This window comes from Drosophila melanogaster, chromosome 3R (assembly GCF_000001215.4).
Source record: "Drosophila melanogaster chromosome 3R".
Classification (NCBI taxonomy): Eukaryota; Metazoa; Arthropoda; class Insecta; order Diptera; family Drosophilidae; genus Drosophila; species Drosophila melanogaster.
This window is the reverse complement of record NT_033777.3, coordinates 9,855,455-9,872,248: the sequence shown is the minus strand read 5'-3', so window position 1 is coordinate 9,872,248 and position 16,794 is coordinate 9,855,455. Positions and strand designations below refer to the sequence as shown.

General features: G+C 42.8%; 1 protein-coding gene across 2 annotated transcripts in view; it reads left to right on the top strand.

Moving 5' to 3' along the window:
- The first annotated feature begins 4,128 nt into the window (after positions 1-4,128).
- Teh1 (tipE homolog 1) overlaps positions 4,129-16,794 on the top strand; it is a 42,040-nt gene continuing 29,374 nt past the window's right edge. For both annotated transcript variants that reach the window (NM_141702.3, NM_001275513.1), the window contains exons 1-2: positions 4,129-4,581; positions 5,910-7,280. In NM_141702.3, the coding sequence (NP_649959.1) occupies positions 6,511-7,280 (770 nt within the window). In that variant the 5' untranslated portion in view covers positions 4,129-4,581; positions 5,910-6,510. The remainder of the gene's footprint in view (positions 4,582-5,909; positions 7,281-16,794) is intronic.

Here is a 16,794-nt window from a genome sequence, read left to right as displayed (position 1 = left end):
GATTTCTATGTAAAGTTGTAATTATGAGTTTAACCCTTTTTTGTCAGTGTTTTTATAGCCGATGAATTTGGTAGGGCGGCGCTTTCAAATACAAAAAGAAGGCCAACTTAACATTAAATTCATAATTATCATTTGCAATTCAGAAAAGATTGACAATAATTTAGAAAATATTAATTAAGTTTTACATTATACCTTTATCCTGGATATTCGATAAATACATCATTAATAGGTTAAAATAATTATCTTCTGATATATAAAAAACTCATGTGTATTTTGATTCCCGCCTTTATCAAATGCTCATACCCGTAGATATGCGCAATCTTGTGTGTATGAGTGTGGATTTTATTGGATCGCCTTCGAAACCGGATTTTCAAAATATGTATGTCATTCCAAACCGTTCCATTCAATTACGCTGATGCCTAGGTATCGCAGAAGGTCCCACAATGGACCGCCTTTGTTGGCAAGAAATCAACTTGATATTACCCCGATCGATGGACTGAGGAATGGGAAGAGGAAGATGAGGATGATGATGTAGAGAAAGTGCAAGCGTATGCAAATTATGCGACACTGTATCGGATCGGATTAAGTGTCCATATCTAATTTGGATGGGGTGCAAATCATCCACGGCTTCAATTTGTTTTGACCAACTTTTCGAGCTTTTCTCTAGTAACTCCCGTTCATCACATCCCCCATTGTATGTTGTTAACCAACCTATCCCAAGTATCCCGACTTTTCGTCGCGTATCACATCATTACGCCATCAACCCCATCACAGAGCACTCACTAATTAGAATCGCTTGGGTTCACCACCAAAGTTGTGAAGGAACATGTCAAAGTAAGGCAAATGTGCTGTCATGACTGCGAACTTGGACGTGGACATGAGCCTGGACATGGATGTTGATGTGGACATGCCACCGACGCCGCGTCGAGTTGTCCATCAAAAAAATGTCAGTGGCCAAACAAAAAAGCTCGAACACAAAACAAACAAATCGCAGATGGTGGAAAATCGCCCTTGACTCGAAGTTAGCATACAGTGCATATGCTTGGACTCCAGCTTTGTCTTCGACTTGGAACTCCCACTCCAAACAGAAGGCCTTGACATTTGGAGTTGCGTGTTGCGATCATTAGAATGTTTACCTGTTCGGTGCCGGCGTGGAGTATCTATCTCCTTCTATTTTCAGCTGCTTTTCTTTTTTTTACTTTTTTTTTTCATTTTTTATTTGACATCGACCAGGTCGCGAGGGGAGATTCATTTGTACGGAATGGAAAACGTAGTTACCAACGGGCAACAGGGTCGTGTGATTGATGTGAACATGTCAGCACGGACATGAAAGTGGACGGCGATGGGGTTTTTGGATTGGGATGCGGATTGGTATTGGGCTGGCAGGAAGCATAAATTGTAGACAAGATGAGCGCAGATACAAGATACATGCTGCTATTACACGACTCACAATCAGCTGCAGATACAAATTTATGTCATGTGCAGCAGTCTGGACATGTGAATGACAAAAAAGCATCGCCACGGACTGATAGACTTTTGACAACCGGTTCCACACGGCGAGAAAAAATCACTCAATTCTGTATTACTTCTTATAATATCTTTAATGACACTGCAATGAATTTGTAAACATTTCGCAGAGGCACCAAAGTTTTTAAAACTTATCACAGAATGCAATGCAAAACATTCTTCAAGATCAAGCTTCTTTCCAATTTGTTTGATTCGATAAATAATTAAATAATTATCGTAACATAAAAATGAAGCTATTAGCTGAAATTTGTCCGCGTGCATTTGGGGTTTTGGAGCTGGGAGCCTCGTCTGGAGTTGGCGGCCAACCCAACTCGATGGCTGGGGTCAAGCGGCCACCTGACAGCAACTTTCCTTGGTCGTTCCGATTTCACCGATGAACGATTCAATCGAAAAGCCTGAAATGGAGAATCCGAGATCGCAGATCGCAGTAGCGAAGGAATGGTGGAAAGGAGGAGCTGCGCCTCCAACATGAAAACTGTGCGTGCTGTTGACATTGGGTCATAAATTCTGGTGAAAAACAGACAACAGTTTTCATTGTTTGGCTGCTCGGAGATGCAAGACTTTTGTTTGGACAATACACAAATATGGGCACTAGACAAACACCGATACGCAGCAATAGACAAATAAATGCCTCGCATGAAATTGGATTTGACTTGGTGGTTGCGGGCCACACGGCGAATACTTCGATTGGGTTTAGTTTGATTTTTGGGCGTGATGGGGGAAGGGGAAAAGGAGAAGGGGGGAGGCTGCAACCAGCTGTCAGTGCCAAAGTGTTGATTTTGCCGTTTGCAGGCAGAGTTCCATCGAGTTCCATAAACAAGAGGCAATCAAAGGGAACTACCCCCCGGCTGCAAAATCCCAGACCCAATATTCAGGCCAAAGACGCCACCAACCAACCTTGGCAACTTTGCAACTAGGCAAACTTCAGGTCGCAAATGGGTCAACCAGCCACGTCACTTACTGACCTACTTTCGAGTTTTTTTTTTTTTTTTGCTGGCGGAATCTGTGTCAGGGATATGAACAGCTGTGAATTTAGCTTTTGCAACATATAGAATTCGTTGGCAAATTCATATATTAAGAAAACCTTCCAAAAATAAGTAATAATAATAATTATAATATAATATAATAATGATATAATAGTTTACATTTGCAGACGATAGGTCGAAACGGGCCGGCTTGAAACTCTATATCATAATGCATATCATATAGCATTAGTTCAAAAATAAAATTTTATTATTTTTCTGGCACATCGATTCGGTATTGCAAATTTCCAAAACAAGCAAAAAAAAACGAAGAAATTCTAAATATTTTCCAAAAGTGTTAACGTGACAGTATTGAGCGGATGGACTGGTGGCCGGAGAGGACGTGGCCAGATCGGCTTGTGATCCTGATCATGAATACACTAATCGTTATTATGAAAAAATAAACGCAGCAAAAAGACAACGAGTATTCTTCAATTATTGTGTGTACATTTATTACATTGGTTTGTGTCTTTGCTTATCGCAACTACTTTGTCTTCTACATAATGTTTTTACACATGTAAAATTCGTATTGTTTGGAAATACATTAATTTGTAACAATTAGAGTATTGAAGAAACATTGTAAGCGAGTACTTTTGTTGAATAATACAAATAAAATGAAGTGAATCGCAATAAAAGAAAAAAAATTAACACAGCTTTTTTTTTATTTGTGACAGTCGTAACTATTATTTATTACTATTGAACAAAATGATGCCAACAACGAATGCTAAAGCAGAACGTATAGAAAAAGCGATCAAGAGATTGGATGATCCGTGATTTTGGTATATTTTCTTTTGGCCCTTCGTCGAAACTGGTTTCGGTAGATCGGATTCATTAGAAATGCAATCAATGGACTTTGGTTCGCGCATATTCGTCTGGAATCTTATCAAATTTCCTTGGGAATTTCTCGGGAATTCTTTGGGATCTCCTTGGGAATTACTCTGGAATTCCTCGGGATCCTAGGGAATTATTCGGGATTTCCTTGGGAATTCCTTGGGATTTTTTTATGGAACTCGACTAAAACATTCTCTGTGGTTCATAGTCGAGGCACACCGGCTATATCGTTTTTTCCTGAGAAGCTTGCTAAAATTCTATCGTTTGGTTCTTGTACAAGCTTAAAGCTTTTTATTCCACTTGAAGTAACGATTTACTTTATTATTCTTAAAAATGTTGTAGCAGGACTGATAGCTTATATAAATAAAATGTAACAATTTATTTATTTTAAATAATTTAAAGGAGCTCGTGCATTTTTGTGCCGGCGGACAGTGAGAATACTTGATGGGAGCGGCTCTGTGTTTGCAAGCAGTGCAAACTTAAATTTGTTGTCCTGTTTTTCTCCCACTCACTCTCTTTCTCTCTCTCATTTGACTCTCTCTCTCTGGAGCGCGCACACGCGAATCCTTGTATGGTTACTTTAGCGAAGTTGCGTCCCCGTTGGCAGCGCTGCCGACGTCGACGCACCGTCGCGGCGCCGCCCCCGAAATGCGAATAGGAGGGGCGGGCTTGGGGCAGCATGTCCTGCCATCGGAGTCCTTACTCGAGTCCTGAGGCTCCCGAGTCCGCAGTTTTGGACAAACACTCCGAGAGGCACGTCAGGGCCAAGCGCGCGCGCTTCTCGTGTCGAGAATTCTGTCTGTCTGTCCTGTCTGTCCGCCAGCGTGTGCGTGAGCGTGTGGGTGCATGTGTGTGCGTGAGCCAATGGCAGCGTCGGTGTTAGCCAATTCCAGTGCTGTGGCAAAAAATACCGTTCCGTAATCGTGCAAAAAAACGTGCAAAAGTTTGGCCCCCAAAATCAAATTCAAGAGCAAACGCAAACGAAATCAAGTGAAAGTGCGAATAACAAAGAAATATTCAAAATAAAGAAGAAAGCGTCCTGTAAATAAACACGAGCAGCGAAAAGTCCGAAGAAAAAACCCATAAGCAACGTTGTGCTAGCAACAAAATCAACAAAGTGCGCCAGCGGATCGGGAAATCGCGACCGGGTTGTGCGGGTTGTGGGCTGCAGGCTCTTCAGCTGCCAGTTCAGCTGTCAAAAGTTAGTTCGACTCGAAAGCTTAATGTTTTATTTCCATTTCGATTTTTATTTCTATTTTAGTTTTTAGCCATCATACTCATTCCAAACCTCACCTTCCTTTCCACACAAGCAAAGGCGTGGGCGTTGCACTGCCCAAAATTGTGGGTCCTCACATTGCCCATCTTACCCATATTGCACAAAGAATTTTAATGTTGACCTGCTGCACTCTTAGATAATTTAGTAAGTTTCTCATTGAAGTAACTGAAAGATTTTTTCGGTGTACTTGAGACTTAATTCTTATGGCAATGACAGGAGCTCAAGGAGCTTTTCTGCTGCTCTTGTTCTGGTTCTTGTTCTTGTCGCTTCTCCTACAGCCTTGCTGGAAAAAGTTCGCGTTTCCAGAATTTCCGTGCTAAATGCATTGCTAGCCCCAAGCAAACAAATCTCAACATATTCCATGCCATCTAGGATAATTTAGAAAGAAGCCCATGTGCCTGCCAAGTGCATTACTCATACGCCGCGTTGACCGCTGAACAAAGCATGGAAATGAAATCATACCAACCACACACAAACTGTGGCAATAACAGTTAAGCTCACCTGTGTGTGTGTGTGTGTGATGAAAATTGTGAAATGCGTGCCGTGGCAAAAACAAAAGACAGCTAAATAAATGAAATGAAATGAAACAGAGCAGCAATAAAACGGGGCAAGAACAAAGGACGAGCCTGCTGACCAAAGTCCAGAGTCACGCGAAGTTGCAACAACAACAGTAGCGATATATATATATATATTTTTTTTTTTAAAGACCGCCAAGGTGAAGCAAGGATGTTTAGGCTTGGATAGCGAGGGGTTGGGTGCAGAAACTAGTTAGATCAGACTTCTTCCCACAGATCCCAAATAAATCAAGAATACTTTGTGCCCTGGCCGGGCAGACAAATGCAAATAAATTGAAGAATAATAAGCAAAATGCCAAGGCACTGGCAACTGGCAACTGGCAACCAGAAAGCGAAAAGCGAAAAGCCGCCGCACAAAAATGTGTAGCATAAATAATTCCACCCACAACACACAGAGGCAAAAAAGGTTACACAGTCACTAGGGCGAAACCAGTAGACTTTCGAACGCCGACGATGGCGTCGCAGCTGGCGCCGACGTCGACTTCGGTACACACTCTCCCATTCATTCTCTCATTTGCAATCGCTCTGCAAGATGTACCTCTCTAACTAACCTACATCAACAGCTGTGAGTTGTGAAAAAAGTGCCACCCACGCAAACCGCAAAATGTGTAAAGAAATGCCATAAAAGCCGCATATCGTTTTGTAGTTAAAAGCCAACTAAGTAATATTATTTTTCAGTGTTTTAGCTGCGATTGAAAAGTGCATAAACCAGCGAAAAGGAGTAAACAATAAGCCAGGATAAATGAAAACGCCAAAGCGCGCTTTTCTCTGACTGTCACTCGCTGTCTCTTCCCTTCTCTGTCTCCCTCTCTCTCTCTCTCTCCCTGTCGCTGTCTCTGTCGCTCCCCTTCGCGGACTTTCGCCGGAACAGCTGTTCTCCATCTCTATCTCTATTCACTCGCTCTCGCACTCTCGCGCTCTCCCTCTCTCGCTGTGGTGTAAGCTTCTCTAGCTTTTCTCCTGCGCCGAAGCGTGTGTACATAACCTAAAAACAAAACCGCGCTCTGCATGTTGCGGTAGGCGGACGGAGGCGTCGCAGTTGCACACACAAGTGCAACAACGGCAACAGAGCGGGGCGCAGCAGAGCGACGGAGCGGCGACGGAGCAGGAGCAGCGTTGATGCCGTTGCAGCTGCTGCTGCGCAGCCAGCGACGACAGCAGCAACATCAGTGATACAAGGAGCAGCGGCAGCAGCAGCAGCAGCAGCCGCAGCAACGCCAGCAGCAGCAGCAGCAGCAACAATCAGCAACATCAGCGCCCTGTGTGCACCGACAATAATATGAGGAGTGGCAGTTCGGAATTACTACTCGAGCAGCAACAACAAGAGCTACGGTTACGTAAAATCCGAGAACTGGCTCCGAAAAAGAAAAATGGCAATCGGCGCTTTCGTTCGTGGCGGGAACGTGCGCGTTTCTATGGAACCTCGACACTGGCCTTCTTCTCGGTGACCGCCGGGGCATCGCTGCTCTTCCTCGTACCGCTCTATGTGGATCCGGCGATATCGACGCTTAGCCACGATTTTATCGAGAAGCCAACGCTGTGCACGACGACGCGTCGCGAGGATCTAGTGGGTATATTCAACTGTTCGTGGAGTTCGTGTCGCGAGGGCTGCACCTCCGATTTGTACCGCTGCGTGCATATCTATGTGACGTTCATTGAGCAGAACATTACGATACCGGAGAATATGACCGATTATAGCAACTTTACGTCCGATATGGAGCAGTCCGGCGAGGCGACACTGCTTGTCAATATCAAGGGATGCGGCTATCCGCCATCGGTGACGTGTAAGAACTTTAACGGTTACTACGGCATCGAGGGTGCCATCTTTCCGTGCTTCTATTCGCGAAAGAACAAGACGGTGGTGCTGACATCGTACAACCACGACGACCAGGTGGCCATGATCATTCACTTCTTCGCGGTGCCCTTTGTGATAACGGTCATCTCGTCCATTGCCCTGTGCATCATGCACTGCGACTGCCGCTGCAAGAAGGATCGCAGCCACCGACGCAATCGGCCGCAGTGCCGAAGGCCGCGCATCGAGAATCTCAGGTGAGTGGTGACGAATTCTCCTCGCTATATCTAACAATCCCAAGGAGTTCTTTCAATAAGATATAAGGATATCAATATGAAGGAATGAATTACTCGCCTTGTCTATCAGTTTCTTGCATTTTCATGAATGTATATTTTCGTATTTTTAAATTTTTAATAAAACTAAACTTGCCACCCATTCTCCCAATTGTATTATTCAAATACACATGAATTTAAAACGCTTTTTATCGCATGTACGTTGTCTTCTTTGGCCAGTAAGTTAATTTAACAAAACTCTCTCAGCGGGAAATTCCTTCCTGTCTGCAATATTTGCTTTCCTGGCGTCGGCGTAATTTAAATAATTCACTAATGACAGTTCTTCCGTTTGTGTGTGTGTGTGTGTGTGTGCGAGTGGTGGGGTTTTTTGGAGGCAAAGTGAACGTGTCAACGGAGGGGGGGTGTTGTTATTTTGGAGTAATATGCGGTCTAAATTATTTATAAGACCAGGCGTCGCATGTATTTGCCACCCAGCACAGCGCAGTCAAAGCATTAGAGCACGCAACAAACACGCACCACACTGCGTATGATTGATATGTTGAGCTGTTGACAGAGCCGCCGGGGTTTGAGGTTGTCTCCGCCCATCGACTGCTAATGGAATTTGGACTGAGGGGTGTACGACAATTACATTTGACCAGCAAGTGAATAGAAAACAAAAGCCCATTGATTCATCAAACTTCAAGTCCATTGCTCCAGCTGGTCTTTAATGCCTGTTTTTATTGAATTGCAGCATTATCGAATCTGTGCCATTGTTTTGCCTTCCATTTTACTACCATTTTTTCGAGGAAATTTCCATCAGTGTTCAGTACTCATTGCACATCGATTCAATCGATAATGAATTGGTGGTCTTTTTCCCCCGCCACCCATACCTTTGGTTCCACTTCTGCTCCTGCTCCTTCTCCTGCTCCTGCTCCTGTCCGCCCATTCACTTGCTACGTGCATTATTCAAATGTCATGGCAGTCAGGGTGCTCTCACATGCCAAACCGGCTGGGCAATTTAAGCTCACCGAGTGCTGCCCCGTCCAATCGAATCCCTTGTTTTCCAACGTCTGGCTCATCCAAACAGCTTGGCTTGGACTGGCCCAGAGGCTCCATCAATAATACGGTGCAGTTAGAGGAGTGCGAGGAGTCTTGCAATCGTTCTTTAACTCCACAGATTGCCGAATAATTGCTGGCCATAAACGACCTTCGAATAGAAAGGTGACCCCATTTCAGTCAGGTATTACACAAGGAGAAATCATAGAAATCGCCTTTTATAGCATACTTATTTGAGCATGCTGAAGAAAAATATTTTTTTTTTTTAATTTTATTAAGTAGAAAAGTAGACGATACAAATTATACACAATATCAAATAAATTCTATTTAAGATAGGAAAAATATAAATATTGATAGCAATTAGATAAACTAAGACACAGGCATGTTTTAAGTTAATAACATATTATTTAGTGCTGTATATGTGCAAGAAAGAGCAAGTATTGAATGTGAGAATAAGTCTGCGGACTATTGCAGGTGCATGTTCAACATATTCTCCCACACAAAAAAAAAGTTAACATTGCAAATTCCATTGGCAGGTGGTGTGGAAATGTATCTAATGCGCATATTTTAACTTGTTTTCAACGGAAATCACTAATAAAAACAGTTGGAGAAGAGCTGTTGAAAAGTTGCGAAACAAAATGGCGCTATCTGGCAGTCACACACACACACCCACACCCATCCAAGCGACAGCAGACCAGCCACCCACCACCCACCACCCACCGCGTGTGTGTGTATGTGTGTATTACATAATCAGCTTACCTTTCGCTGATGCCTTTTCTTGTCGCTGAATCCGACTTTGTTTCAGTCACAGTTTGCCGCTAAGGGATTTGCAGGATATCATTCACACGACACTCGAGTTTTAAACTCTTTCGCAATTCGAACCATGTGCATGGCAAACTGGCAGCTGCAATTCAGTTGCCAGTTAAGTGCAACTAAAATGGATTCAACCCATTGACAGTATGCTAATGATTGTATGGCGCAGCATTATGGCACTTTTGCACGTTGCCGCCATATTCGAGTGGCGAGCTCTAGCACGATTCCGCATTAGCGCCACTATTGGCCCACTCAATCATTTGGCCATAACGCAACTATATGTCGCAGCCAATATGGCAACAGCAACCAAATGCCTCGGAAACTAAGTAGCCAGCTCAGCCAACAGAAGTTAAAAGCCAAGTAGGCAGATATTGGCCAATATGGTTTCGATTAATGTATACCGTGGAATTTCATTGAATTAATATTTGTACAAGCCTTCTTTTTCATACTGCCTTAATTAAAAGAAAGCAGATAAAGTTGGAAATATAAAGTACTTTGCACAATAAACAAATTTCATTAAATGTGCTCACCAAGTGACTTTCTCCAAAATCCCGCAACTTACAAATAGTTCCTTTCGGAGATGATTAAATCGGAAAACTAAACTGAACTGATGGCTTTGTGGTTCCCGTGGCGAGGGTATGGGCATGGCCACCATAAGCATCTTCCTCAAGTGCAGCTGGAACAAGAGTTTAAGGGTTCAGCCGTGGGTGAGGATGGTGCGGCTTTCGATGAGGGGAATGGGGTTGAGTCGGACTGGCGATGGATGCCATGAGGGAAATGCTCCTAGTGTGGCCTACTTCTGTTTCTGCTTTTGCGGCTGCCTAGAAGCGTTTTTCTTTGTGCACGGGTGTGTGTGTGGGTGTGTGTCTATGCGAGAGTGTGCCACTTTGTGCTGCCTGCCTTTCTTTTATTTTATTTTTTATAGAAAAATCAATTTTGCTCCTTTTATGAACATCACAAGCAGCTGAGAATGCAACGCAGTCACGTCTTTCATTTTCCTAAATGATTTCTTACGAATTGTGTGTCTGTTTTTTGTCATCGACATGGCGAAACTTATGGAATGGATTTTCTATCAATTTTGTTAGTTTTAAAGAAGCTCACCTGTTCGGTGAGCTCTGAAAGCTCACATAATCATGTGGTTCGTATTCCATTTGGATTGGCAGGCTGCCGCAACCTAATGACAACAACAAAGGATACTTGATTATTGCTGAAATGCCGTTTAGTTGCAGACAGATGTTGCCCCATCGAGTGTCACGTATCCCTTTTGCCAAGATGGAAACAATGGTGGTGGGGGGGGGGGGGGGGAAGAAACCGGGGAAAACCCAAGATACCGAAAGATACCCAAGAGCCATTGTTGTAGGCCCCCTATTTTTTATTTATCTGTGCCGAAAGGAAAGTAGAGAAGTGCAAGCTATCTCAATCTCAGACCCGCACACACACACACACACACACACATATATATATTTATGTATCCTTAAGATGCGCCAGTCACCCTGAGACTTTCGCCTTGCCACGCCCACAACGCCCCGCAAATCGATATTAATAATGCGCAGCATATGAATGCTGTTCAATAAATTTCCATTACTTGTTCGGTTCAATTGGAGATTGCCAGCGAATTCAGTCGTCGTCAGTCAGTCAGTCAATTCATGTAAATCCCCAGCAAATCCCTACACCTCCTCCATGGCCATTTTCCCTATGTATTTTCCCACTTTTCCCAGCTCGTTTGGGAAAAGTCTGCCCAGTTAGTGGAGACGCAGCAAATGCTTCATTAATAACATGAACACACATTCCCCGGCGAATACATATTCATGAAGGTTCTTACGTAAATGCTAAGAAGTTTCTCTGTCCCAACTATGAATCCGGAATGGAACTGAAAGCGACCAAACGATGATACATATTATACGGGGAATACGAGTCCTCATTGAATTTCCCTTTGAGTTGAGCAAACAAAACGCCAAGGAAATGTTTAGGTCCTGGAATTTTTCGGATTCTGCACAACTGGCTAAAGTTTTCAGGCGTCTGACATTGCACACTCCAAGTCAAGTTCATAAAAAACGCACATATACAAAAAAAAATAGATATAACTGGAAAGGATGCAAGCATTAATATTGCACTAGAGGCGGTTATTATCTAAATTTGAATATGTTATTAAAAGGAATTTATGGCCCCGCCAGCATATTCCCTTTTTAGCTTGACGACCCCTTAAGATGAGGCATCTCATAATAAATGGAGAACACACATACAACACGTACAACAGTGTTCGCAATAATAGAATAAATATGACTAAAAAGAAAAAAGAATAAGCGGCGTTTAATTTTGCAGTTCCATTAAAAACTTTTTAGTAGCATATTATTGCATATATTTTTATGAGCGCTTAAGAAAATAGCACTCTTTAAAATATAAAGTCGATTTAAGCACTATTATCTTGAACGCAGCTGTCTGTTTTGGCTAAGGAAACGCGTACGATTTTTAATGGTCAGACATTTGGTTTAATACGGCTGTAAGGACATCATATTAAAGGACATAAGTATACTCAGACATATGGGCTGAATTAAACGGCGAGAAGAGGCAGAGTTGCGACGAAATCAGTGTCAAGTTCCATTAAATTGTCTTCTTAAATTTCTCAAGAACATCAGATTCTAGCCTTGGGGAACTGTATTTAAAACTCTGCGCTACATTCGTCAGATTACCACAAATTCACTTTGAATTAGCAACATTTAAAGTTTTAACTGCACATTAAGGAATTCCGTTTTGTTCCTCCTGCTCATCCGCTTCCCATTTTATCCACCCCCACCATCGCAATTAAGCTTCAAATGCAAATGTGTGAGTTGAGACGCGCGCACCACGGGGCGTATGAGTTATATTCGTGTGGCGGGTGGGCGGCGGTAGGTCCTGTTCATCTGTAAGTTTGTTTGTCTGCTGGGCCCGTGAAACAGGGCAAACAAAGCTTTTATTCAAAGCAATTCACGTATATAAAACATTTATCTTTATGGCCGTCTTCAAGTGTAGTCGTGTCTACGTGTCAGTGAAGAAAAAATGAGAATGAGTAGAGTGAGCACGTGTGTTTATTTAGGTTTAAATTGTCAACAATGTCACATTGTTTGGCACTAATTTGGCCGCAAGAGAAGATTACATTTCGAAGGCGCAGGCCGTTTGCTTTCGCAAATTTAATTACAGCTGCGTGTCCTTTTGCCAGCCATTGCAGTCACTTGAAAGTCCTGTGAAGTGCTCCGGCAACAAGGACATGCAGCAAAACAATTTTTGTTGACAATCAAGTGCAGCGGCACTGAGCAGTGAGCAGTGGCGCGCAAGGACATCCAGGCCAGCATCCTGAGCATAATGCAACAAATTTCAATGAGAGACCACCTGCCGCCAGGCCACCCAAGCCACCCAAGCCACCCAATCCACCGAATCCGACCCACTCGAGAGCCCAATGAAATGCCTGGGGTGTGGCCTCGGTCACGACACGTTGCACTTCTTGTTGTTGGCCGTGTTTTTGTCGGTTATGTTGCACGATGGTGGTGCGGTAGGTGGTGCTCCTGTGCCGCTGCTGGTGCATCCGCATCCGGCAGTGGCAGGACACGCCGGCAGGAGTTGAGCACTGCGGCTCCCGCCCGCACAGCCGACAGGATATTGCAGAGCCACAGCCCAAGGCTGATCTGCCCACATTGTTCGCCTGCCAATCCATCTAGTCCATATGCCCGTGCAGCCACTGCTGAGGAATCCCATTCATTTAGTTTTGGACAGTCCATCATGGATTTTTGGGCCAGCTGTCGCTGTTTTAATTTCGTAATTACAAATCCTTGCCGGTCCTTTTTTCCTGGCCGCCTGCCAAGAGTCGCTTTCTTGCCAGCAAGAATCCGGCTGGGCAGCAATATTTTGCAATGATTTCTGACAGTTCTTGCGGCCGGCCCTGCCAATTATCAAAGCCTTAAGGATATTTGATTTAATTAAACCGCACAAAAACACTAAATGGGAGCAGCTCAAAACTAATTTCGAAATTCTTCTTCGCCTCGTAGTTTGCCAGTGACAGGCAATTATAGGAAAAGGCATATTTTGGTAGCCAGGACCTTGTGGCTTTCGTCTTTCGTCTTTCGATGGCTCTCATGGCAATCGATTATTTGCAGCTCTTGGGCCCTGAAATGCATCATGTTATCTTACATATTAAATTGGAAAACGAAGAACCCAAATTAACGAAGATTGATGCATTTTATTGTCACAAGAAGTGAGAAATAGATAATGATCTATCAACTAATGAATAATAATTTAAGGCAATGTCTCTTATTTATTTATATACAGTAAATTTCACTGAAAATAAGTAATTCCGAACTGAATGCATTGATTAAAATAAGGAAAAAATTGTAATTCTTAAGCACTTTTTTTGGCATTGATACAATTATTAAACAATGTGAAGAGAGACTGTGTAAAAACATAATTCTTTCATGATTTTCATATAAAATATCTAAAAGTAATATTACCATTTTTCTGTGTGCCAACCAATTTTTTAATATCCACAAAACACTTGAGTGCATTTTTTGTAGCCTTAAAATGTAACCACAAATTTAAATATTATATTCGAGTGGATTTTTTCCCCACTTTTGCCTAAATTGACAAAAGCTGTGTGCAATTGAGAACAATGGTTGACCTTTTTTTGTTCCGGCAGTCTCCTTTTACATTCATTTGCTCCTGCTGCCTTATTTGTTGTCCTTCCAATTTGTTATCCCTGCGGACAAAGTGGGGTGTGAACTGGCCTAAATGCTACCGTTTTAATAAGCGTGTTTCACCGGATATTCGAGCGTTTAACGCCTGGCAACAAATTGTCGGGATTTCTCCATTCTGTTCACTTCTGCTCCCAGCCGCCCTCCGTTTCCGATTTTTGTGTCTTTTTTCTTTTAACAATGTGACATGTTGCCGTTGTCCAAGTCAGATCCATATATTTTTATTACAAAGCTTTCCTTATACCCTTGTCCGCGAAACTCTGGAGGCGGTCCCACTTGGGCTTGCACTGCGAGAAATAGGGGTAAGCCTAGGATCATTAGAATTTGACATTTAGTCGATTGAGCTTGGAGTCCTTAACATTAGATATATTACTTTAAATAGGATACAGAAAATTTAAAAATATATTGTATATATATGTTTATATTGAATAAAAGCGCATTAACTTTTTGATTAATTTTTATGTCTACCTTTAGTTATTGATTTAAGCAGTAAACTTCTCCACGAAATTTGATCTTGTTTTTAATAAAATTGTTCTGGTTTTTCTCAGTGTATGTGGGTGGCCCGTCCGGTTTGCATGTAACTCACCTAAACAAGACGAACATTTGTATATTTCACAATTTCCGTTTCTGTTCCGGAACGTTGTCGCTTGCCGTTGTTCGTGTCACATCTAGTTCTTTATTTTTTTTTTTTGTGCTGCCTCCATTTTTTTTTTCGGTCGACTTCATTTTTTATTCGCTATTTTTGCTGGCCTTTTCCTCACGCCAGCAGCAACAACAGCAAAATAGGGCATTCGGGAGCTTTCAACGCAATTTGAAAGCAACCCGCCCCCGCGATTCGGCATTGTTTGTCTGTGCGGCAACTTTGTGCGAGAGCCACCGAGCTCCAAGTGCAACGCGCCGGAAACTAAAAGCACCCAACAACTGAAATAAAAAAAATAAAATAAAAAAAGGGGAAAAAATGGTAAAAAGCCACTGACAAACATGCAAATAAGTCGACATCGTTTCGTGTCCAAGCTAGTTCTCTGCGGCAATGGCAATCTGTAAGGAGGAGGAGGAGGAGGAGGTTGGAGGGAGGAAGGAGGGGCAAAGGCAAGCACAACATAATAATTTCTTAAAAGTTATTGTGGCTGGCCGCTTTTTGCTTAGCCGCCTTTGTCTATGCACGGCCCCCTCAATGCCAACCAATGCCACCCAACCACCACCCACCGCCCACTCACCTGCTGGCTGAGATTTATGGGCGCCTTCGCAGTCGGCTTTTAATTTGCCAGCCAGCCAAGTCCTGTCGTCCAGAAGTCCTTCGTCCTTTCGTCCTGGAGCCGTGCAAAACGCATCTCAACGCTCGTCTGGCAGAATGCCTCAACTTTTTGTTTGTTTTTTTGTTTTTTCTTTTTCGAGCTGAACAAAACCCAAACCAACTGAGCTGCCTTTGTCTTACGTTCTTTTTTTAATGAATTGTTGTCACTGGCAAAGCATTTTGTAATTTATTTAATTAAACTTTTTTCGCTCTCTTTTCTGCACCGCTAGGAAACAAAAGTTTCCGCCTCGTGCTTTTTGAAATTTCCGCGTAATGATAAATTTGAAAGAACCCAACAAATGGATGGAAAACATGACAAAGGGCACCTACGATGACAAAGGTTAAGATTTCGCACAGTTTCCGGATGTCTCACAAAAGCATTAAAGTGGAAATATGTTCATATGTGAATTATGTACTACATTTTTTTTGAATATATTAAATTTATGGCCTCAAAATATGTACAAAACAAGCTCAATATTGACCACATGTCACTTATTTCAACAAGGTTGCATAAGCATATAAGCAGTTAATAAATGGAAAGCCAAGGCTTTTTACTTAGCATAGGGTTTTCAAAATCGAGCTCCAAGGCAGACAAAGAGTTGGGTCCATTTGGAGGCAGGACAAAGGCAATCCCTTTGGCAGTTTTTTATGACAAGTGAACCAAATCATTTGTCTAATTTGTGGACCCAAAATGTAGCAGTTCCGTAAGGCAAAGAATGAAATTGGTTTGCTGCTCGTGCGACAGCAGAGTGGAATTACAAAGGCGATCGCCGCATCCGAATCGAACTCAATATGCCGGATGGGAAAACAGGACGTGGATGGGTATGTGGATGTGGCCATTGTGGAGCTGGTGGAGCTGCTGGGTCCTTGGTAATTTCACCCGTTTTATGTGGCCAATAAATGTTTTATCTTTGTATCCAAATTGCCGCCAGCTGCGTGCATGCGTGCCGATAAGCACAGGACCCCCCGTTCCAATTCCAATTCCACCCCCCACACCACCCCCCCATTCACATGCCAAAATTGTTGGCCAAGCCATGGCTGCAGTGCGTCTCTTTAGCTGCCGAAAGCAAATCGATTTATTGGCCATTAAGCCCTGGCATTTAAGCCACTAATATTTTAGCCCAGTTGCATTTGCCTGCGGCGGGAGAGCGGACTTTATCGCCGCTCCTTGAATGTGTAAAATAATTTCGTTGTCCTGCGGCCATTATTGTTATCCTTAGACTGTGCGTGACTTTGCCAACTGCCTGCATTTGGATTACGACTACAAATTGCCTATTAAAGTCGAAGCCGAGCCGCCTTTCGCCTCGGCATAATTTCACATTTTCGGTCACGTTCGGACTTTTAATTTGAATTTTAACAGCTCGCCAGACACTCGACGGGCCAACGAAATGAAAAAGCAATTAAATCATTCTTATTGAGCCATTGATTTAAATTTATCGCTGATTTTTAAGCATGATGATGACAGCCATCAACTGAGTGTCAAACGAATGAATGATTTTTTCAGTTGAAAGACGTTTTTAGAGAGCATAAAAGTCGGAAAATGTTTATAAAAGATAACACACTCGTTTCTTGGCAATTTTAAAAATGTTTAAAATATTTTAGGCAATTTTTGGTCTTA